General features: G+C 45.7%; 1 protein-coding gene across 5 annotated transcripts in view; it reads left to right on the plus strand.

Annotated features, from left to right (window-relative positions):
• The window catches only part of nrxn2b (neurexin 2b), an 890,203-nt gene that overhangs the window by 506,735 nt on the left and 361,683 nt on the right, over positions 1-21,785 (plus strand). For all 5 annotated transcript variants that reach the window (XM_080450580.1, XM_080450581.1, XM_080450582.1 and 2 more), the window contains one exon: positions 354-473. In XM_080450580.1, coding sequence (XP_080306706.1) covers positions 354-473 — 120 coding nt within the window. The remainder of the gene's footprint in view (positions 1-353; positions 474-21,785) is intronic.

A 21,785-nucleotide genomic window follows, 5' to 3' on the forward strand; every position in this document is an offset into this window, starting at 1 on the left:
TTGATGACTTTTTTGATTAATGGAATAATTGAGAAGCACCTTTTATACACGTTTTATAATTTACATATTAACAACTCAGAGGGGGGGATTCTAATTGATTATGACTAAACCAATGAGTCCAATCAACCACTTGAGCCCTATTTTATACTAACAGCGTTGTGCGAAAACATTCGATCTACAAGCTCACAATGAGCTTGCGAGTGAGCGTGTGGAAGTGGTCCTGATCCCATACACACTCAGACCCCACGCCTCTCGCCCGACTATAGAGACGCTTTTTTTGGAAGCGACGTTGACCCGGGTGAGAGGAGTCAGCGCTATACTCTGAACCTTGTTCTCCGGCCGTGCCCTTACAGGACCCAGTACCACCTGTACGGAGGACTCCTGCTACAATCAGGGGGTGTGTCTCCAACAGTGGGAGGGCTTCACCTGCGACTGCACCATGACGTCCTATGGAGGCTCCTTTTGCAGCGACCGTGAGTACAGCCAATTACTTCCCCTATACCTCCCCCGCCGCTGTGTGCGTGTGTGTGTGTGGCTGGAATGGATCGGCTATAGGTGGAGATATTAGAACTAAATAACAGGGTAGGCAGCAGATTTAACCTCATTCTTGAGGTTCGCTATGGTAAACCTCAAAGGAACTTCTTTTCCTCAGTGGCTTGATGAACTGCGCTGTTATATTAAGTGGATAATTGTGGTAATCAAGAACTATTAACATGGAGTCGTTACATGGTCTCATTACACTTACGGTTGAATTCTGACTTCATCCTACAGTTCAGTCAATGCATAAGCCCGCGTGCACGCACACACGCACGCGCGCACGCGCACACACACACCCACCCCCACACACACACGCACACGCACACGCACACGCACACACACACACACATCTTAATTGCCATTACCCACACATCAGGCCTAGCTTGAGAGGTCCGGGTTAACTGTTAAGCATGAGATTGGCTCTTATCCCCAGAGGCAGGGCATAGGGAATGCACTGTGAGGAGGAATGGTACTCTATATAGCAGCTATAGTTAGTGTGATTGTTGGGTATTTTAGGTTTATGGAGAGGATTTCTTGAATTTGGGCTTTCTATCAGGCCATCTGTTGGTTGACATGGTGGAACTGGCTATACTGACACAGATTGCACATTCCAAACGACGATCGGCTTTATTTTTTGAAATGGTGTTTACTGTAGGATCTGTTTGACGTGGATCTGCGCTTGAGAACGCTGAGCATAATGTAGAGCTAATAATCCCTCGCAGGCTATGGTGGCACCGACAGGGTGACAGGCTAATGAACTTGTTTGCATTATGTCTCTGTTTGTTGGCTGCCTTAGTTAAGCTGCCCGGCCTTCTCCCTTTTCTCTCTGTATATCGGCTATGATGAAGTTCCATCTCTGATCACTGTCGTCCGGCCTGCTAACAGTGTTAGCTTTGACAGCTCACGTTTGGGGCGTGACAGTCGGCGGGGATGATTAAGGAAAGCATCGCTTTGAGAGGAGAGGCCGGTAATAAACAACAAGGACAGGCACGGCGTGATAAATGCTTTCGAGAGAGGGAGAGGATAGGAGATGAAGAGGAGGTGTGTGTGGGGGTGAGGTGGGGTGGGGGGACGGGGGGCGTAGAGCACCCCCCCCACTGGGTGCTACACGCTTGCACCCAGAGGGGGGTATCAGTGAGTTTATTACGGTAATTTCCAGAGATGGGCGGTGTGCATGATGCTGCACCCTCTCGCCGCAGAAAGACCCAGAGGGAGTTTGAGAGAGAGCGAGATAAAGTGTGTGCGCACGCTTGCGCACACGCGCGTGTGTGTGTGTGTGTGTGTGTGTGTGTGTGTGTGTTTTTGTGAAGATGAAGGATCCTACCAGCAGCCTGATCAAAGACCTCACGTACTGTATCTAGGGAAAAAATAGTAATCAGCAAGAATTTGCATCTACTGTATATGTCACTCAAATAATTCAAAGTAGTGCCAGAAGTTGTTTGGATCAGCATCTGGTTATTATATAATACAACACACTATGTCTCTCTGGCACATCCAAAATCCCCAGATGATTTCCAATGCTGACATTAGAATGTTTCTGTTCACATCACCTCATGGTCAGAATCACTGTTGCTATAGCGCTAGTGTTTGACAACCTTATGGATTGTCTCTGTCCATCCATCAGTCACTCAACAGTTTTATCTAACAGTCAATTGTTCAATTTGCAAAGAGCTTTATAAGAGAAATGTATAAACGTGTCCTCTCTCCCCTCCCCCCTCCTTTATGGCCACAGCTTAAGGCATTTATCAACTCGGGAACATTTGCACTACAGCTAATTTAAGATAAAGGGCTTAACAAAACAAAGTCAGGAGTTGAGCCCAGAGCATTCAGATGAGTTCTCAAGGACTACGTTTTGCCCCGTAGATTGCTTTCCTGCAGAGGTTTCCTTCGGCTGCTGGCTGGAGTCCCATCTCTCTACCGTAACGCTGTATTATGTACTGTATTGACGAGGGGTTGACGTACACAATAAACACATTTACGACTCCACGGCCTGCATTCATAACTTCTGCATTGCACTATTGCAATAGTGTATAATGTACCTCATTGTACGAAAGCTATTGAAAATAGCCGATCCATAAACTCACATAAAGATGCATCATGCAATGAGCTGTGAGCTTGTGGATTGGCTGTTTTCGACTTTTTAACGTTTTTGAATATTTTCACCTTGAATGACAGGCCCAAAATGTGTAATATTAGTGACTGTGACGTGATACGCGTAGAATGTGCGAGGGTATGTCAACCCCTACGTTACCCGTCCCTGCTTTGCTATGGATTGTTTGCTGAGTTTTGCCTTGCGACACCCATTTCCTCCCTCAGCTACTCCACGTCTTCACGACAGCCTTCCTCCCGTCCGCGTCATCGAGGAGAGAAATGCTTCATTGCTCAAACTTGAGTCTCCTACAGATTGAACTTGCATCGCCCCCTTTTCTTCTCTTTCCACTTTGTGCTTTCTGCACACGTCCTTCCATACAAAGAGCCTTGATCACCCCCCCGCACACACACACACACACACACACACACACACACAAACACACACACATTGTGAGACCTTGACGGCTCATGCAGTTTCTTTCTTTCTCCTGGCGTCGATGTCTTTCTTCCTGAACTTGTCAACATTTGAGTCACTTCTCCAAAGAAACACCAAGGTAGGTCTGTGCTGCATCTGTCTGTGTTTCCGCACAATGCTCCAACTCGTCTCGGAAAATGACACGGGGGCATTGAAACCCAGGGCCTTCCAGAGGCATGACGTGCCCCCTGTTTGGCCCGTGTGAAGAAAAAAATAAGTTTGTGCCTTGTTCGTCTTTGTTTGATCACTTAGAAGTTACGAATGGTTTTGCAGCTTTCTGTTGGTTGCAAGGCCTCTCTGTACTTCTCACATGTGACAGTTGTGTATCTGTAACTACTTCAAAAGAAGGTCATGCACATTCATATTAACGCTTAGTGCAGGACAAAATACAATAAGTTACAACATCAAAGGAAAAAAAGTTTGTACAACAGCTTGCTGCTCCAATACTTTGCAAACACCATCTTTGCACAGCAAATGCATTGGAGCAGCAAGCTGTTTTCCTTTGAAGTTGTGTATAGGTAGATAGATGGGCCTTGATTAATCCTGAGGGTTATTCAGTCACCATAGCATCACTGCAGTGAGGATGAAAAAAGGATAAAGGTAAGGGTCGAGAACAAGGACAGAGGAATAGTAACATTACTAATAAATGACCGTGTAAAGGCAGGATAAAGATGACTTGACATCTGACCTGGCACTCTGTGTGTGTGTGTGTGTGTGTGTGTGTGTGTGTGTGTGTGCGTGTGCGTGTGTGTGTGCGCGTGTGCTGTTACTTTTACCCCTGAGGGGTGTTTGGGTAATTGTCCAAGATTTGCTGACTGTACATTTTTACTGCACCGTGTAAATATTTGTGTCCTTGTATTGCAGCTCTTATGTGGACATACAGTACATAAATTATGAAATGTGTGTGTGACATTTATTTTTATATGATTCAATATTGGCTTGCTTGATCTTAACTTCATAAAGCTCCATATTATGTAAGTCTTTGATAAATGACACACTTATGATCCAAAGTATTAGAACGTACAATGAATCATCTAACGTGCTACGCAACAGATGCTCAGTGCCAATATGATTCACTAGCTTCACAGGGGTCAGTCTATTCCTCACTCACACACTACGTTTCATGGTTGATTGAGACAGCAAATGAGGTTTCTTTCATTATCGCTTCTCTCGGACTCATCTCAGACGGACCTTATTTCAGACAGCTGTGACCTCCGTGCCGGGGTGTGGCGTTCGGTAACTATAAACCAAGACCATACTTCGGCTTTCTCTGGGGCTACAACCTTGCAGTGGTGTAAAGTAACTAAGTACATGCACTCAAGTGCTGCACTTTAGTACAATTTTGAGGTACTTTTACTGTACCTTTTAGTGTTTCCGACTTTTACTTCTACTCCACTACATCTCAGAAGCAAACTCCACTACAAATATTAAAACACTTTAGTTACTACAGTAGTTACTTTGTAGATTTTGATTATTATTACCAAACATACGTTAATCACTTAAGCCCTATTTAAACTTTGGCTATTTGAAAATAGCCGTTCTACAAGCTCTCAACGCATCGCAATGCAACGCGTTGTGAGCTTTTAGATCTGCTGTTTTCAAAAGATTTTCATACATTTTAGACATACAGTATTATAACTTGTGCAATATGGGAACCCATCGCCAAATGAAAAGGAAAAAAAAAAAAGCGCCCTCTGCTGTTTTTGACTATCTCAGTTGGCTCTGGGAGGAAGTTGACGTAGCACCCGTGCGCAAGGAAACCGGGGTTTTGGTCTGCCTTCAGCGCATCACTTCCAGTGGTGCGACTATGTTTTCATTCCCACTAACAATATTTCTACACGGAACACTAACACCACTTCTCCAAGAGAACATGGATCGTTTTGGTTATGAGCCCACTTGTTTCTATGATGAAAGAGCAAGTTAAAATGTGAATATCTTTCTGTGGTTTTGTCTGCTCCGCGGACGCTATTGTTAAATTAGTTAGTTTGTTTCGAGTGGGGAAGAATCGGCGGACACATAAATCCCGCCCACTACATTTGATTGGGTAAAGTGCGGCCTGCTTCCTGATCTGAAGGCACGCCCACTTGTAGGCCAGTGCGTACGCGATATGACGAACCCCCCCGACAGATTCAAACGCAGAGCAGAATCTGTTCTTGAGAGATTAATTTGGGGTTGACACTGCGATGCGATGCATTAACCACTTAAACTCTATACTTCGTTGACCGGAGGCCTCTCCTTTTTTCGCTCGACACTACCAGTGTTTACCGAAAATAGCTGATCTACAAGCTCACAACCCGTTGCGATACATTGTGAGCTTGTAGATCTGATATTTCCCCAAAACGTTCAATTATTTGCGCTGAATGTTCACCTGCTACACCATGCCCAGAATATTGACGTTGGGTTTCATGTGGTTAAATGTATTGCAAGCCAATGACCTTTCATTTGGTTCACGCTTCACACAAAACAAGCTTTAATGGAAATTCCTTAGCGATCCTAGTGCCGATTTCAATAAAATATCATGCATTTCAACAATTTGATAAGAACCTTGGGAGGTAAAAACCTGAACTATCCGTGTAATTAAAATGTACTGATATTATATATTACGAGGAAGTCAATATTTTGCTCAGCCAGAACTGGCGATCTCTTCGTGTGTGTGTGTGTGTGTGTGTGTGTGTGTGTGTGTGTGTGTGTGTGTGTGTGTGTGTGTGTGTGTGTGTGTGTGTGTGTGTGTGTGTGTGTGTGTGTGTGTGTGTGTGTGTGTGTGTGTGTGTGTGTGTGTGTGTGTGTGTGTAAACGCAATATGTGTTTGTCACGGAAACACAAAGCACCATTGTGTGTATTCATCCATGCGTGGGAACACATTTGTGATTCCACTGGCGTCGTGCACGTGTCTTCCCTGTTTGTCCGGTGCTGGCAGTCGCTTGGCTGACAGATACAGTATGCAGGTGTCTTCTGAAGCCATCTCACCATGGCTTGATCTCTCACTCCTGCCTCCTCCGAGCTGCCAGGAATTATCATGCACGCCCCCTCCTCGCGCGCATGTGGCACGGTGTGCACAGTACTTCCCACCAGTGCTGTAAAGTACTGTACTTAAGGACAATTTTGAGGTATTTTTTACTTACTGGAGCATTTCCAATTCTCAATACGTTTACTTCTACTCCACTACATCTCAGAGACACATATTGTACTTTTTACTTCACTACAATTATTTGAAACCTTTAGTTACTTGTTACTTTGTAGATTTTGATAATTATTATTACAAAACATATTTTAACCACTTCAACCTTATATATATTTTGGCTATTTTCAAAAGATTGTTTATACATGACGAACTTGTGAAATGGGACAATGCGTTGTGAGCTTGCATAATGAGTACTTTTTACTTTTGGTACTTTCAACTTTTTTTTACATGACATAGTATTTCTACAGTGTGGTATTAATACTTTTACTTAAGTAAAAAATGTGAGTACTTCTTCCCCCACTGCCTCCCACCGTGTACCGGCACACATATCTGGGCACGCTAAATAGGCACACGGTCACGCGGATCCTCACCTACAGCGAGCATGTGTGTGTACACCACACACACACACACACACACACAGTGACACGCAGACACTTGTACACGGCACACATCCGCAATCACCTTCCACCGGGGGAAGAGATATGAAAATCCCATTTCTGTTTCTCTCAGATGAGATTGAAGCATTTGAATGGGATAATTCCCTACCCCCTTTTTTTTTTGCCGGTGCCTTGAATGTGAAATTAAATAATTATTCTCCCCCCCACACTGTTCACTGTGTCCTTTGTGATCATGTGACCTGCTTGTTGGCCGGGACGCAAAGAGGCATAGAGGGACCTTAAATGTGGCTGCCGCTGTGTGTGTGTGTGTGTGTGTGTGTGTGTGTGTGTGTGTGTGTGTGTGCGCGCGCACACGCGCATGCTCGTGTGTGCGTGTGTGTGGTCCAATGAATTCTATCGCAGAAGCCAGATGCCTGTATTGAGGATGAGGCTGGAGCTCATGAAAGGGCTGGGATCAGACAGACACACACACACACACACACACACACACACACACACACACACACACACACACACACAAACAGGCACAAAATGAAAGCAACAAGAAAAAAAAATATTCTTTTGTTAACCAATTTCCACTACTGAAAAGCGCCTTCATACATTTTCTTCCCTGTGCTATAAAGCACACATTTACGCATTGTGATTGTGAAACTGCTGCAATAGACTGTGTTGGATGTTCATGGATGAAATTCATGGGCACAGATAGAATAATTGGTGAACCACACATTGTACAGACACACACACACCCACACCCTCACTCACTGAAAATGGCCACCTTGAGGGTGCTCGGGCATGGCACAGGGGTGAAGTCCACCGTGGGAGACTATAGGGGTTTGAATCCTCTGGGTATATAGCATCAGGCTTGGCCGTGCACTGACGCATTTTGAACTTGTAGATTTGCTATTACCCCCCACCCCCCGGGGACCCCTGGTGGTCCCCGGACCACAATTCGACCAATGCTCCACATGACCAAACTCTGAGGGTTGCCAGTGACACACATGAGTTTACACTGCATTGTGTCCGGTAGAAACAAACAATAATACTTTCTCTTAGTTTGTTTTTTTGGCATTCGATTTTGTTGATGTATGTCTTTAGAATGCAGCATTTACAATTTACAATGACAGTTTATGCATTTAGCAGGCAGTCTTAATCCAGAGCGATTTACAGTAAGCAAGGTAAACACGAGGTAATACATCCAATGCATATAAATCGTAATCTAGGATCATAGGTAAACCAACAACCTATCAACAGTCTAAACAGTATAATTTCACAACAATAAATAATCTGTGCATTGAAGCTATACACAGTACACTATAGGATGTCAGGTCTACAAATGAATCTGGCATCTGTCTACATAACTATCTAAATGACATTTCAGCCTTTGCATAAGCCTGCAAGGTCGTCAAAGGGCAAGTGCTACGGAAATTGAGGGTACAAACATATTGGAAGGAAATGGTGCTGGATTTCTGTCACAGAAAGATGTTTTTCTATGAACACTACCCCTGATATCTTTTCTTTAAAAAAAAAAAGGTGTTACAAACTGGGTCCTTCACTTCCACATGAACAGACTCATTCTTATGAGCATCCCTTTGAATATCCACATGCTTCGGCCTTGCTGGAGGGCAACGCGATAGAGTGTGACAAGACGAGGCACACTTGGGACCTAAAACGGGATGTCCCCAGGTCAACTACTATGGGTGGGTGGTTTGGTAATGTGGCAGGGGTGGCTGCAGCCTCGGGGCTCGTTTTCCTGTTGTTGTTTTTTTCTTCTGTTTTCTGCATGGTCACATCCACACTCACATATTATTCATGTATTTATATGTTTATATAGCCAGTACGATTTTAGCCCTGAGGTATGCTGTAAGTTTTTTTTTCTTTTGTTTTTTTGGGCCACAACACATTTTATGTAAATTCAGTCCAGCACTACAACACTGGAGTTTGAAGTTTGACAGTATCTTCTTCTAAAACATCCAGAATTTCTAGACAGAGAATGCTTACGTTTGAGAACCCGGACCTTTCTGGCACTGACATGACCAGAATTAAAAATGTCACTGTATAGCCCTTTAAGTTGAAATCTCAGTATAGGATGAAATAGTCAGCGTGTCGCTGTTCTCGCTTTATGCTTTGCGCGGTTGTAAATGCACATTCCAACGTGAACAGCTTGCAAGGTTGACCCCCACTGAGAAAGCCAACGCTGATTTTATAGTTTGCATTTTTAGGGCAAAGTTCCTATACAACAGACGGTTGTGAAGTGACGGTCTGCTAGTTGGCACCGACATCGGTTCAGAACAGACGGTTCACTCAGAGATTCTGTGCACTCTTCAAGGATCTCCATGTATGGACATCATTGCTGCACGGCGAGTCTGGACCACCGCCGATCTAGCCTTGATCTCCAGGCTTTTATTTTCCTTCGCGTTTTGCTCAAAAAGAAAGCCTGGACCAAGCTGTTGACATTTCTGGCGTAGGAAGTGGGAGTCAACCTTTCATTTCCCCAACCAACCAGAGTGCAGTGGGCGTCGCTCCAAATGTTGTGACGTCAGGGCTCTCAATGTTGCACAATGGGGGAGGAGGAGGGGTGCGAGGTGGGGGCGGGCGCACAGATCGATCGGCGAATCAATGGGAGCCCACGGATGTTGTTTCCGGAGATTTTGAATCCGCCCCTCTAGACCAGATATCAGACACGCTGGGAAGGCTACCGCCGATCTGACCGGCTTCCCACTCGATCTGATTTTGAAGTCGATTGGTCGGACCGTTGGACAGGCAGAGATTCTGCGCATTTGTAGATGGATAGCAAAAATATCTAGCCAGTAGGATTTTAGCCCTGAGGTATGCTGTAAGTTTTTTTTCTTTCTTTTTTTGGGCCACAACACATTTTATGTAAATTCAGTCCAGCATTGTAACACTGTATTTTGAAGTTTGACTGTACCGTATCTTCTTCTAAAACCCCCTGACTTTCTAGACAGAGATTGCTTACGCTTGAGAACCCAGACCTTTCAAGCTGTGAGCTTGTAGATCAGCAATTTTCTGAAAATGTGCAAACGCATGAAATAGGGCTTTAGCGACTAAACTTTTTATTTGGCATTTAGTTGATAGAAATACATGTTTACAGAGTTATAAGAGTGGTAACACTTGCTTGCTATAGATGCTATTTTTGCATGGATATGAATCCGGGGTGTGCCTTGAGATTTGGACTTGGCCTTTGGCATGCCTTGGGCACGAAAAGGTTTGAAAACAACTGCTGTAGATAATGGCCGCCTCAACACACCAATTCTCTTTGCGCGCACAGGGTGGTAAAAGCCTTATTCTGGGGCGGGCAGTTGTAAGCATGCTTGCTGTGTGTGGCGCGCCTGTGGGGTGCACGTTTGTGCGCGTGTGAGGTAATTCCGAGCCCCCCATGCCCGGCGGGAGAAGCCGCCGGGGACGTTGTTGAACAGTATTGTTTTGAACCTCTCCGCTGACCTCTCCTTTCGCTGCGCCGCCGTGACAGGCCCACATGGAGAGGGAGTGCCGGGAGGCAGGTAGGCAAGCAGGCGGGTTAGCAGGCTGGAGGAGGCTGGCATTCCCCATGGATGGGATGAATACACTGAGGGGGAAAGTAGTGGACGAAATGCTAAAGAAGTCGGTTATGTCTTTGCTTGTGTGTGTGTGTGTGTGTGTGTGTGTGTGTGCGTGTGCGTGTGCGTGCGTGCGTGCGTGCGTGCGCGCAACAACGCAATGTGCCCATAGACACGCGGCGACTCATGATCAAATATTCCCTCATGACACACACACACAGACACACACACACACACACACGCAAGCCACAGAGTGTTTGTTATTCAGCGGGCACGCATGGTGATTGACTGGTCCATTTGTTCCCGCGTAGGGAGTAACTAGGCCACTTGGTGTTCTGCCTTATTCGTCTGGAAGCAAGTCAGTCAGAGCTGTTGTGGTGAAAGTGAAAGTTGTTTGAGGGCTTTGTTTCAAATGCCTCCCCTCCGTTTGTGTGTGTGTGTGTGTGGGTGGGCGTGTGTGGGCGTGCACGTGAGGGACCCTGAAAGCAAGACAGGAAGTGTAGAGCGGGAAATGCGTCCCGTGTGCACGTCGGTGCACTCCTGTGTTTAACCGTGTGCATTCATCGAGCGTTGGCAAAACACGTGCACGTGGCGTGTATAATGAAGCCAGCTGCCGGCGCGCGGTGCAGTCAGCCATACTAAGCGAGAGGAGGACGTGTGCACCTGTTAGCTGCACTGCACATCTCCTAACACCCCCCCCCCCCCCTCAATATCTTCCCCTCTCTATCGTATCCTTTCTCAATAAAATAAATCTCACAATCCCTGATTCCCTTCCATCCTCGGGTTAAGGGGCGTATTAATAACAATAAGTTAGTGAGTTTTGAATGCGTATTGAAGCCTGACTTAGCTGTCTGCCGGTTTTGAGGAAAAACACAGATCTCAGCTTGTAGATTAGCTATTTTTGGTGTGCGACACAGCGTGCAACCAGGAATAAACCAGGAATAAGTGTTGCGTACTTTGCACACAGACGGCCCAGTCGACGCCTTGATGAGCTACATCGGTTTCGGTGGCCGTTGTGCACGTAGGGGTGACTCCCGAGGCAAATAGCTCCTCCTCACGCCTTGATGAAGGCAGATCGGCTTAACACATTGATTGTCAGAGTTATTTCAGATTTTTTGCATTTTATTGCCAGAGATTTTTCATTGAAAAAAAAAAAGTACTCAGGAGCTGAGATACAAAATTTTAAAGTTTTAAGTTAAGGAAGTGGATAGGAGTCTAGATCTTCGACTAATCATATCTCCTTGGTCTTTGGGTCAAAAAAAAAAAACGAGTTAACTCGATCTTGGCAATCAAGTGATGGATTTTAAAAACGAGTCAAAACGAGTTAACTCGTTCTTGGCAATCAATGTGTAATACATGTACGGCGTCACCTCCACATTTTCAGCGAACCCTCGCCCCGTCTCCTCAAGGGATTGTTTGCACTTTGAAATGCCCAAACATTTTTTATGGGGAGTGTATTAGGAAGGAGGGGTGAAAAAAAGGGGGAAAAAAGGACAATCATAATTCACCTTCAGAGAACAGCATGTAAAATTCAAGGCACATTTTGTGAGGTCACCCCTTTGTGTTTTAATGCAATTGGTTATTAGGCTTTAAAAGCCATCACTTCGGGTGCTGTCTCCATGGAGGTCGATGTGACCTCTCAGACAGTCGCCACGGACCTGATCCGCCTCTATGTTGCCGCGGACTCAGGGGAGACTTAACCCATTCAATCCGGGAACGCATCTCTGTCATTTTAGATTTCTTTGGCTATTCAAAAATAGCAGATCTACAAGGTCAGCTTGTAGATCTGCTATTTTTGAAAAATCTTGAAGATTTGTGCAAATCTTTGAATACATATATTTTTAAAACGAACATTTGTAACCCACATTTTTGCTTCCGGGGGTCCCTGGAACAAAATATTTTACAATTGTTCGCTTTAAAAATATATGTATTCAAAGATGTTCACACATTTACACGATTTTTCAAAAATAGCAGATCTACAAGCTTGTACATCTGCTATTTTTGAATAGCCAAATGAATCTAAAAGGACAGAGATGCGGATTGAATGGGTTAAGGAGAAACTTGGGCTCTGCCCACCCTCCCCGCCATCACTATAAGAACATATCCGCACAAACTCGGAAAGAATGAGTAAGCATTCCCCTCCCCCATCCCCCCATCCCCCCATCCAATAAAGGAAATCAACCGTCTTCAGCCTGTAAGCCATCGGCCGGAGGGGCCAAGCATGGCTGAGCATACTAGCCGTCCAAAAGGAAGTACTTTGACTGCAATTTCTGTCTCTCTCTCTCTCTCTCCACTTCTCCCTCTCTCCCTGTGCTCTGTTCCTATCTGGTCGATGTTGTTGTTGTTCTAGTTTATACTCCCATCTCCTCTGCGGCCCTCATGTCGTCTCGGTTTGCCGTTCGTTAGCCGGGGTCCTGAAGAGCTGCTGCTTGGCCCCGCCAATTACAAGTCACCTCATTAGGCCAGGAACATGGCGCGAATCCCATGTAATTACTTGGTTGGATTTCTCACTTTGCTCGTAAATACGGCAGGCTCCCAACCTGAAAGAACAAGACCAAAACAGCAACACGTACAGACAAACAGTTATTCACACACGCACACACACACACACACACACACACACACACACACACACACACACACACACACACACACACACACACACTCACACAAAACACGGGCGCATGCACACCACACACACAAACATGTATGTATTGAGGGCCGCTCTAGCAATGAGATAGATAGAGGCAGGGGATTTTCCCGACACTGCGAGGATGAAGGGAACAGTTTAGAGGGATGGGCGGTTCGACAGGTGGATGCAGAAAAGAAAGAGGAAAGAGAAGAAGACTGGGATGAAATAGCATTTTGGCATGCAATGACAGTTTTGGCCTCCCTAAAAGTGTGACGGCTAAGCCCATTGGGCCTTTTGAGTGTCAAGAGACCAATTGGGATTGGTCGAGGGTGGATGAGTCCATTTTGTGTTCTGCGGTGCTCGAGAGTGGTGAGAGGTGAAGGTATGCTCAAGATGTGGCTCAGGGGAGAATAGCCATGTTACTTCAGATGTCCTGACACATTTGCATTGATTGAATTTTTTTTTTGCCAGTCATTTCCTTTCAAGATAACTGAAGGACACACATTGTACACATAGTACACTTTTTTTTCTTCTTCTTTTTTAGATTCATTTTAGAGTAGCCAATCATTTTACCCCCCTTTTCTCCCCAATATAGTCGTTATGCCAATTAATTGAAACCAATTAACTGCTGTTGTATCCTACTGACTCACCTGCCAGTAAGGAGCCCCCACCGGGAGGACGTAGGGCCTTCGTCCTACTCCTCCCGCCCAACACTCCCCGCTGATAGGTGCCGCCCCCAGCCAATAGGAGTACGTGCAATGACAATTATCACCCTCCCCTCCCGGCTTCCCTCCCCTGAACACGGGCCAAGTGTGTTAGCGGACGTCCGACAAAGCCGGTTGCACCACGGTGGATTCGAACCCACAACCTCCGTGGTGGTGGGTAGGGACTTTACCACTGCACCACCAGAGCGCCCAATGTAACAGTTCTGAGACTGATTCAGTTAGGTATCATATTCATGTATTTTTGGGGGTGGTCAATGCGGTTGAGATCATCTTAGCTCTTTTGTCCTGCAGAAAATATAAGATCTTATAGGTCAAGATTATGTTATTGTACTGTACGTGTCATCTCCTTGATAATGTAGTTGTCAGCTGTCTCCCAAACCACCTGACCTAACAAATCCCTGTGCACCTCCGGTCTCAATTACAGTCGAGTAGCCCCATCTTGTCCCCTGTCTACACAGCGGTTTGTCCATGAGCCAGCTTACAGCCAAGGTGGAGCTTTGGCAGATTAGCTGGAAGTCTGCCCCGTCTTCTGGGTGAAAGGAACAAAGAAGTACCTGGTGTAAAAAAAAAAACCTTGATGCTTTGCTGTCAGAGTTAGTACTGGTTATAGCGACCTTATCTACGGTAGTTCTTTATCCACAACAATTAATTTGGGAGCTGAGGACGGGGTTGTAAAAATTACTTGGAAGACTGCAGAACTATCGAAAGCCTTTCGCCTCACGCCAAAAGGAGAGGCTTGGTTGGAGGGCATGCATGCATGTAGCTGGGTTTAAGACTAGGGGGGGTGGGGGCTAACATCCGGCTTGTAAATTGAGGCTATATAGGAAGTGTGACAGTTCATATGAATGGCCTGTAGTCTCGCTGTTTCACCCCTGCTGGTTGCAGAAGCAATTAGGTTCTATTCAAGCGGATGGGCTTTTGGCCGAACTTTACTCTTCATTTTATTACCTTAATAAACATTATTATAAATACTATATGCTTCCAGTCTCTAGTTTAAAGTCTTCTTTCAATCACCATAAGTTTTGGTAAATTATGGTCCCATTTATTTTTAAATTAATTATAAAGTAGGGTACGTTTCTAGGGTTTCTACTGGTTCTAAAAGACCCACCCTCGTTTCAGCCAATAGCATTAATTTCCGTTTGCATTTCGGACCGGATATCAAACGGATATAGAAAGATGGCGGATTTGAAATCGCTGCAAAATAGGCTTCATTTACGGTCTGTAGAAACCAATGGCTTGACACACTGTCCATATTTTTTACGGTGCATGGTTTAAGATCAGAGTGAGTCAGAAGGAAAGAAAATAAGGGGAGGAAAGGGCAAAAATGGAACAAACAGCAGTAAAAGCAATCATTTCCGAGAGGTGCTCAGTTTGCACATCTCATATATTTGTCAATTGCATTGTTGAGGCTCAGTAAATAGCAGCGTCTCACTTCAGATGTCAATATTCTGGACAAGATTGGATTCAGAGGCACAACAATACAGACACACACATTTTGTGTGCGCGTTGAATTGACATAAACAAGACGTGCTGTCTGAGGTTTACCAGGGGTGTTTCTGTGGTGTATAACTTACTATAGTGCCACAAGGGCGTGTCTCCTTTTGTTGTACCAGGGGAATTTCAGTTGCCCAGAGGCAGCACGGCAATTGAGAGTTAACCTAAAAGGTGAAAGGGTTATCACCTAAAAGGTGATTTTGATGCTAGGCGCTCATAGTCGGGTGATGTCCGTTTGCTTTCTGCTGCGCTCTGTTCCGTGTCTCCCCTCTGTTTCACAACACTGTTCACAATGTGCCTGTGAAACCAAGGGGACTGCCCACCCAACTTCTAGACCAATCACAGCGGCAGGGTGATTTTGGTTAGTAAAAACAGAGATGTGGAGGTGTGCGGTGACTCACTTATCACCACAGCTCAGTGATGTCATGTAGTTTTCCAACCACGGCGGTGAGAGGGTGATCACCTAAAAGTGGAGTATGCGTCCGGCTTTACAGGTACAGAGAAGGAAAGTAGGCTACTGTCTGATACAATAATACAGAGGCAAGAAAAACAATAAGAAGCACCGTCAATACAGAACAACAGTATACAATTAGTATACACCTATTCAACTATCCTGCACTATGCAGAAAAAACAACAACACAAGGTCACTTCTTCATCTTCCCAGTAACACGTCAGTGCAGGGTGAAGTTGTCTATATTCCACTGCTTAGGTATGAGTAAGTAAGACATAGTGCCGTGAAGAGCTGGCTTTGTATAGTCGGTGTTTAAGTAAATAAATTAGCAGTGTTGAAACCACATTCCTAGTCTGTCAATTTCCCTGTGGAAAACCCCTATAGCCTCTACGCCTACACCGACCACGTTACTGTCAGTGTTGCCAGATTCTGTGAGAGAATTAAGCAACCAGGTCTATGAAAACAAGCCCAAAAGAAGCGACTATAGGCCATGTGAGCACTTTACACCTACAGTATATGCATCGGCTATTTGAAATGCGATGCGTTGTGAGCTTGTAGATCTGCTATTTTCAAACAAATCTTGAAGAAAAAAACACACACATCTGGTACGGGGGTCTCTGGCACAACATTTTTTTTAGGTGGGGGGGGGGGGGGGGGGGGGGGAACATTAGGAAACAAGCCCAAATAAGCAACTACACTTTAGAAACAAGCCCACGAACCTGCAACTACCAATAATATACAAGCAACTTTACAGAAAAACAAGTAACAACACTGGTTTCTGTGCATGCATGCGTGTTAGAAACACTCTGAATACCTCAGTGTTTGAACTGTCACTAATGGTAATCACAAACACTTAGCCTGTGGAAAAACTGAAATTTGAAAAGCGAGAGAGAGAGTAATATCAGATGCATACGCTCACTTTACAACAGTCCCTTTGGGACCTAAACTGAACTCCAGATGTACACTGTCAGTGTTGCCAGATTATGTGAGAGAAATAAGCAACCAGGTCTATGAAAACAAGCCCAAAAGAAGGGACTATAGGCCACATGAGCACTTTAAACCTATATACAGTACATCGGCTATTTGAAAATAGCAGATCTACAAGCTCATTGTGAGCTTGTAGATCTATTTGTCCTTGGATAAATACAGTCCTTGACATGAAAATGGTTGAGAACCACTGGTTTAAACAACATCAGGAAACAAGCCCAAATAAGCAACCGCGCTTTAGAAACAAGCCCCAAAAACGGCAACCCGCAACTACCAATATTTACAAGCAACTAGAAAAACAAGCCCAAAGTTGCTTATAATAAGCAGACCTGGCAACAGGGCTTGTGGGCTCTACACCCCGGGGGAAGGCGTGTGTTTTTGTGTGTGGGGGGGGGGGTCGCTATCGACCCCCTCCTCCTGACCAGCTTGGATGACACCTGCAGCGCGAGTGGGTATAGAGTGGAGAGTTGATCAATGCAGTCACTGTCCGGCTAAAATAATGGCCAGTGCTTCAGGGCTGACTGCTCTCCCAGAATACATTAAGTAGGTGGATAATATTGTCCACGCTCAGGATTTAGTCCAGAGGAAATAGTGCTATCTCACACAGTCATATTGTTTCTCCTTGAGACTGACATCCACACACGCACGCACGCACGCACGCACGCACGCACGCACGCACGCACGCACGCACGCACGCACGCACGCACGCACGCACGCACGCACGCACGCACGCACGCACACACGCACACACACAATAAGCAATAAGCAACTGCTGATAATTCAATATGTCCTAAGGGTATCGGCAGGGGGGAAGACCTCTACTCAAGTTGACATGTTGGATCATCAGCGCTGACAAATCCACATGCACGCACGCACACGTGCAGTTACACACACACACACACACACGCACACAGGCTGGATTTTTCCCTGCGGGGGTTGAGCTGTCAATGAGTTGAGCGGACATAGTGTCCTCCACGCCTTGTCACCTATCTATTCTGTCCTTCGTCTCGCCCATCACACACGCGCGCACACACACACACACACACACACACACACACACACACACACACACACACTCACACTCACACTCACACAATCCTCGCCAATCCCGCCCCTACCTGACCAGACTTGGGGGGAAATTAATTACATGGAGTAATTGACATTGGTAATTGAAAATTATACTTTGACCCTACTCGGTCCGAAATGAGAACTACTTAAAAGCAGGGGTGAATGTCCAACGGATTAAATTACATAATTAAATAGTTTTTTTTTAGCAGGTGATCTTGTGTCCATCCCATGGCTACACAAACGGCATTGCTTCAAGCACTCCAAAAAGTGACCTCCTGCGGGCCCTGGGATAGATTACACATATCTCAGGAGCCCAGACTCCACTTCTGCGGCAGCAAACTGAGAAGATCAGCAGCTATACAGTAGCTACACGTAGTGATTTATTCCCCCATTTTTTTTTTATCTCTTTACCGCAGGGACTCCTTCATAGTAGTAGGAAGTGCTCTAATGAAGAGGTGTTGGGAAGCGTTTTCATGGTCTCCTACCGGTAGATAATTGGGTGAACTTCCACTACTGTAGGCATGAGACCAGCGGGGAGGGGGTGATGGGCTAGGGGGGGGGCCGGCGTGGCACACACACCAAAGGAAAGATGAAAGTGAGTTTGCAGTACTGTACTCTATGTGGTGGACCAGAGAGAGATGTCCATAGTCAAACCCAAGGCATGTGTTTCTGGTGAGATTGGCTGTGCTGTGCCGGACTTATTTTGAAATGTCTCTCTCAGATATTGACTATGTTAGGTGAAGTATGTGGGGGGGGGGGGGGGGGGAATAACAAATAAATAGATACATATTTTCACAAGTTTTGCCTCCATTTCCTAACATGTACTTATGTACTTTCCTCCTAGCCCAAGGCTATAGTTATTTGGGGGTCCTTGGCATGGGAAAGTGTGGGAACTCATGTGTTAAGGTACGGGCACACATGCACGACTGAAGGGGAGTAGCCAATGCAATCAATATGTCGCAACGATAAGCTCCACCCCTTTGCTTGCATAGAATGGAAGGGAATGGACATATGTGTATATTTCAGTCGCAGATACAGGACCATAACCTTAGACTGCTATTTAATAGATGGCGAACTGTACAAGTATCACTTGGTATTCATGAATACTACTATATGTATTCATGAATATCTCATGTACTGTAGACAGCATGGATTCCTTATTCAGTTATAAGGCCCAGCCCACCCCAGCACCCCCCCACCCACCCCCCCCAACCTTGGTCGGAGCTACTTTTTTCCTATCATCTTTTATTCTCCATCTTGCGATGAAACAGAAATGACCTCACATCCCCTCTCCATCCCTAAATCAGTAATGGGATCTCCCAAGCGGAAAGGTGGCGGCCATTTTAAAGCAGGGAACCAGCTAGTGAGGTGATAAACGACGGCAGCCGCAGCGGGCAATAAATCACCGATGTAGACCTAATATAGGCTACATTGCGGCGCGTTTAATGGCACCGATCTAAGCCGTGACGTTTTAATAAAACCCCCTCCCTTAATCCTCCACACACACACACCTTTCTCCATCCACCTGATCCCTGCATGAATTTATTTTTTATTTTATTTTACGGCTTCTGCAGTTATTACAGTCTGTTTGGGGACCACACAGAAGACGGTGGATGCTTTTGGTATTTGGCTTGTCTTTCCCCGAGCGGCTGGGAATAAAGTCTTCGTTATTTACTGCAGCGCTCGCGGCACGCCGTAAAGCCTAACCTTCAGCAGTCCCGGTTGCCCCACACCTACGCTTTTTGATGAAGACCGCGAGTGTCTGTGTTTGCAATACATGCATCTGTGTGTGTGTGTGTGTACATCTGATCCAGTTAATATGGCAGCACGTATGCAAGGGGCAACAGGCTCTCTCCACATTTTCACTTCATTATACATGACTTTGATTTGCACATTCAAATGAATGACACAATGCACATGGTGAGGACCTGGGAGTGAGATGAAGAGGGGGAGGGGAGAAGAAGAGCAAGTAAGAAGGAAAACAAGGAGGGACAGAGTTGGCACTCTTTTCAAAGGCCCCTTCCCCTTCTGCTGTTGTGGAAAACTTTGCAGCTATAAGTATAATCGACCCGGAACAGTCTTTTCCTTTTGGAATGAGACACAGGTTACACCCAATGCCATCTGCAAGGCATGTGGTTTTTTTGTGCCTGTTTTGGAGTTGCACGCGTTGATAGGCTGTGACTCTTGACGCAGGCTCCGCAAGTCACTGTAAATAACATTTGATTTTGATGGATGCCTTCTTAGGAATGACCCAATTCGATAACTCGCTCACGCCGCACCCCCACAGCCGCCTCATATCAAACATGGATCAATGCCCCGGCCCCCCTCCCCGTCTCTCCACGGGGGCACAGTCATTCGTTTTCGAGCCTCCTTGTTTTCCCTCAGTTGAGATTATTGTGAAATTACACATCTCATAATGCAGTAGCCGGCGCCCAATTACCGGTATTATCAATATCAATTTACTGGCCTTGTGCACCATAACATTCATAAATGACAATGTATTGACTGGCGAGGTGCAGCCCCGGTGCACGGGCAAGCTCTGTATGAGCGAGCCATGTTTACTCAGTGGGGAAATCATCTATATATATTGAGTTCCCGCGTGAACATTATTAAGCTCTGAAACAGGAGGCGATGCATGCCGCAAGGTGATCTACCACCTCGAATGGAGCGACTGGCAGGCCAACTCTGCCTTCGAGGCTCATGGGAGGCTGCCATCGGAGAAGGTCCCTCGCCCAATTTGCTCTGGGAGATTTTCTGGACGTAATCAGGCCCAGAATTATATTTCTAATAATGTTTCTGACGGCAAAATACAAATTGCAAGGTACAGATGCCTACTGTTTCCATGCTCAAGCAACGAGGTATATAACGGCAACAGCAGAGAGCATTAGCTCAGAGTGGTATAAACAGAGCTACATACAGTACGTGCATCTATGCTCTCATGTCTTTGTTTTCTTGGCCGATACAGTATGGGGAAGGCATGGAAACCTCACTTCACCTCTCTAATCCTATACTGTGTTCCTTCTCTCCATATTGCCTGCTCTCTCTCTCCCTCTCCTATCCCCACTCCATCTCCGTGTAATCATGGCTTGCTCTTATCTAATTTGGACAGCGGGCGCCTGTGTTATTCGCACAGACAGGTGCTTCTCTCAAGTGGCGGCAACGTTTTCAAACCTCATCAGTTTAGTTGTTGTGGCAAGATTTCATTAAGCGGCTCCAGGCACGGAGAGAACACAAATTGCAGCCTGAATTCGGTTGTGTTTCACAGCAAATACGCGTTTATGTGTGCCTTCCCCTACAAAACTTTTGCTGCGGTTTAAATAAATGAGCCTGAACATTAAATAGTGCACACACACTCGGAAAGTGAGATGGAAGTAGTTATCAATTTGCTGCAAGTACAGAAATTTCGGGGAGGGTGCCTCCCTCGGATATGATTGCCTCCCGTGTCCTGTGTGAGGACATTTCTTGTTGCCAGACAGCTCCCGCCCAAATCAAATATTCCATTTGCGTGGCACGTTGTCTGAAATCAAATATTCTCCGCAGTCTCCTCTGCCGTCTGCCTCAGTTTTTTTCTCTGTAATGATTAGGGAATTGCTTCAACATTTTGTATATTCAAAATCTCATCAGCAGCTTGCTTGGAAGACCCACACAGCCGCCTTCGCACAAACACCTGCAAAGGCACAAACACGCACACGCTCCCCTCCCCCCCCCCCCCCCCCCCACACACACACACACACACACACACACACACACACACAGCCAATACCAATCAACAACGATACACAGTACAGAACAGACACGACTGCACATATAGTACCCTACACAGGAATGACCACATACATAAAGATATACACCTGCTACAGTGCATGTGAGGATGGCCAAGGATCGATTAAGGCCACGGCTTGTGAGCATAACAAAGTGGAGCCGTGTCCTTGCGCCAGAGAGCAGTTACCGCATTAATAACCCCCCGCCATGACAGCCCCTTTCCTCTCCGAATATTTATTCCCCTTTATCACAAACGCTCGTTCGTCGGGGGGGCCCCCCAAAAAAAAATCATCTCTCCCAAAAAACAGATAATTCATGCATTCTGTTGCAAGATTTGTCTTCTGACACTCTTTTTGTCGGGAGGAAGAATCTTTTAATCGCGTTGCAGGAGTCGCGCTTGCTGACTCAGATGCTCCGAAACTTTCCTCA

Source organism: Gymnoscopelus braueri (assembly GCF_963280865.1).
Source record: "Gymnoscopelus braueri genome assembly, chromosome: 15".
Classification (NCBI taxonomy): domain Eukaryota; kingdom Metazoa; phylum Chordata; class Actinopteri; order Myctophiformes; family Myctophidae; genus Gymnoscopelus; species Gymnoscopelus braueri.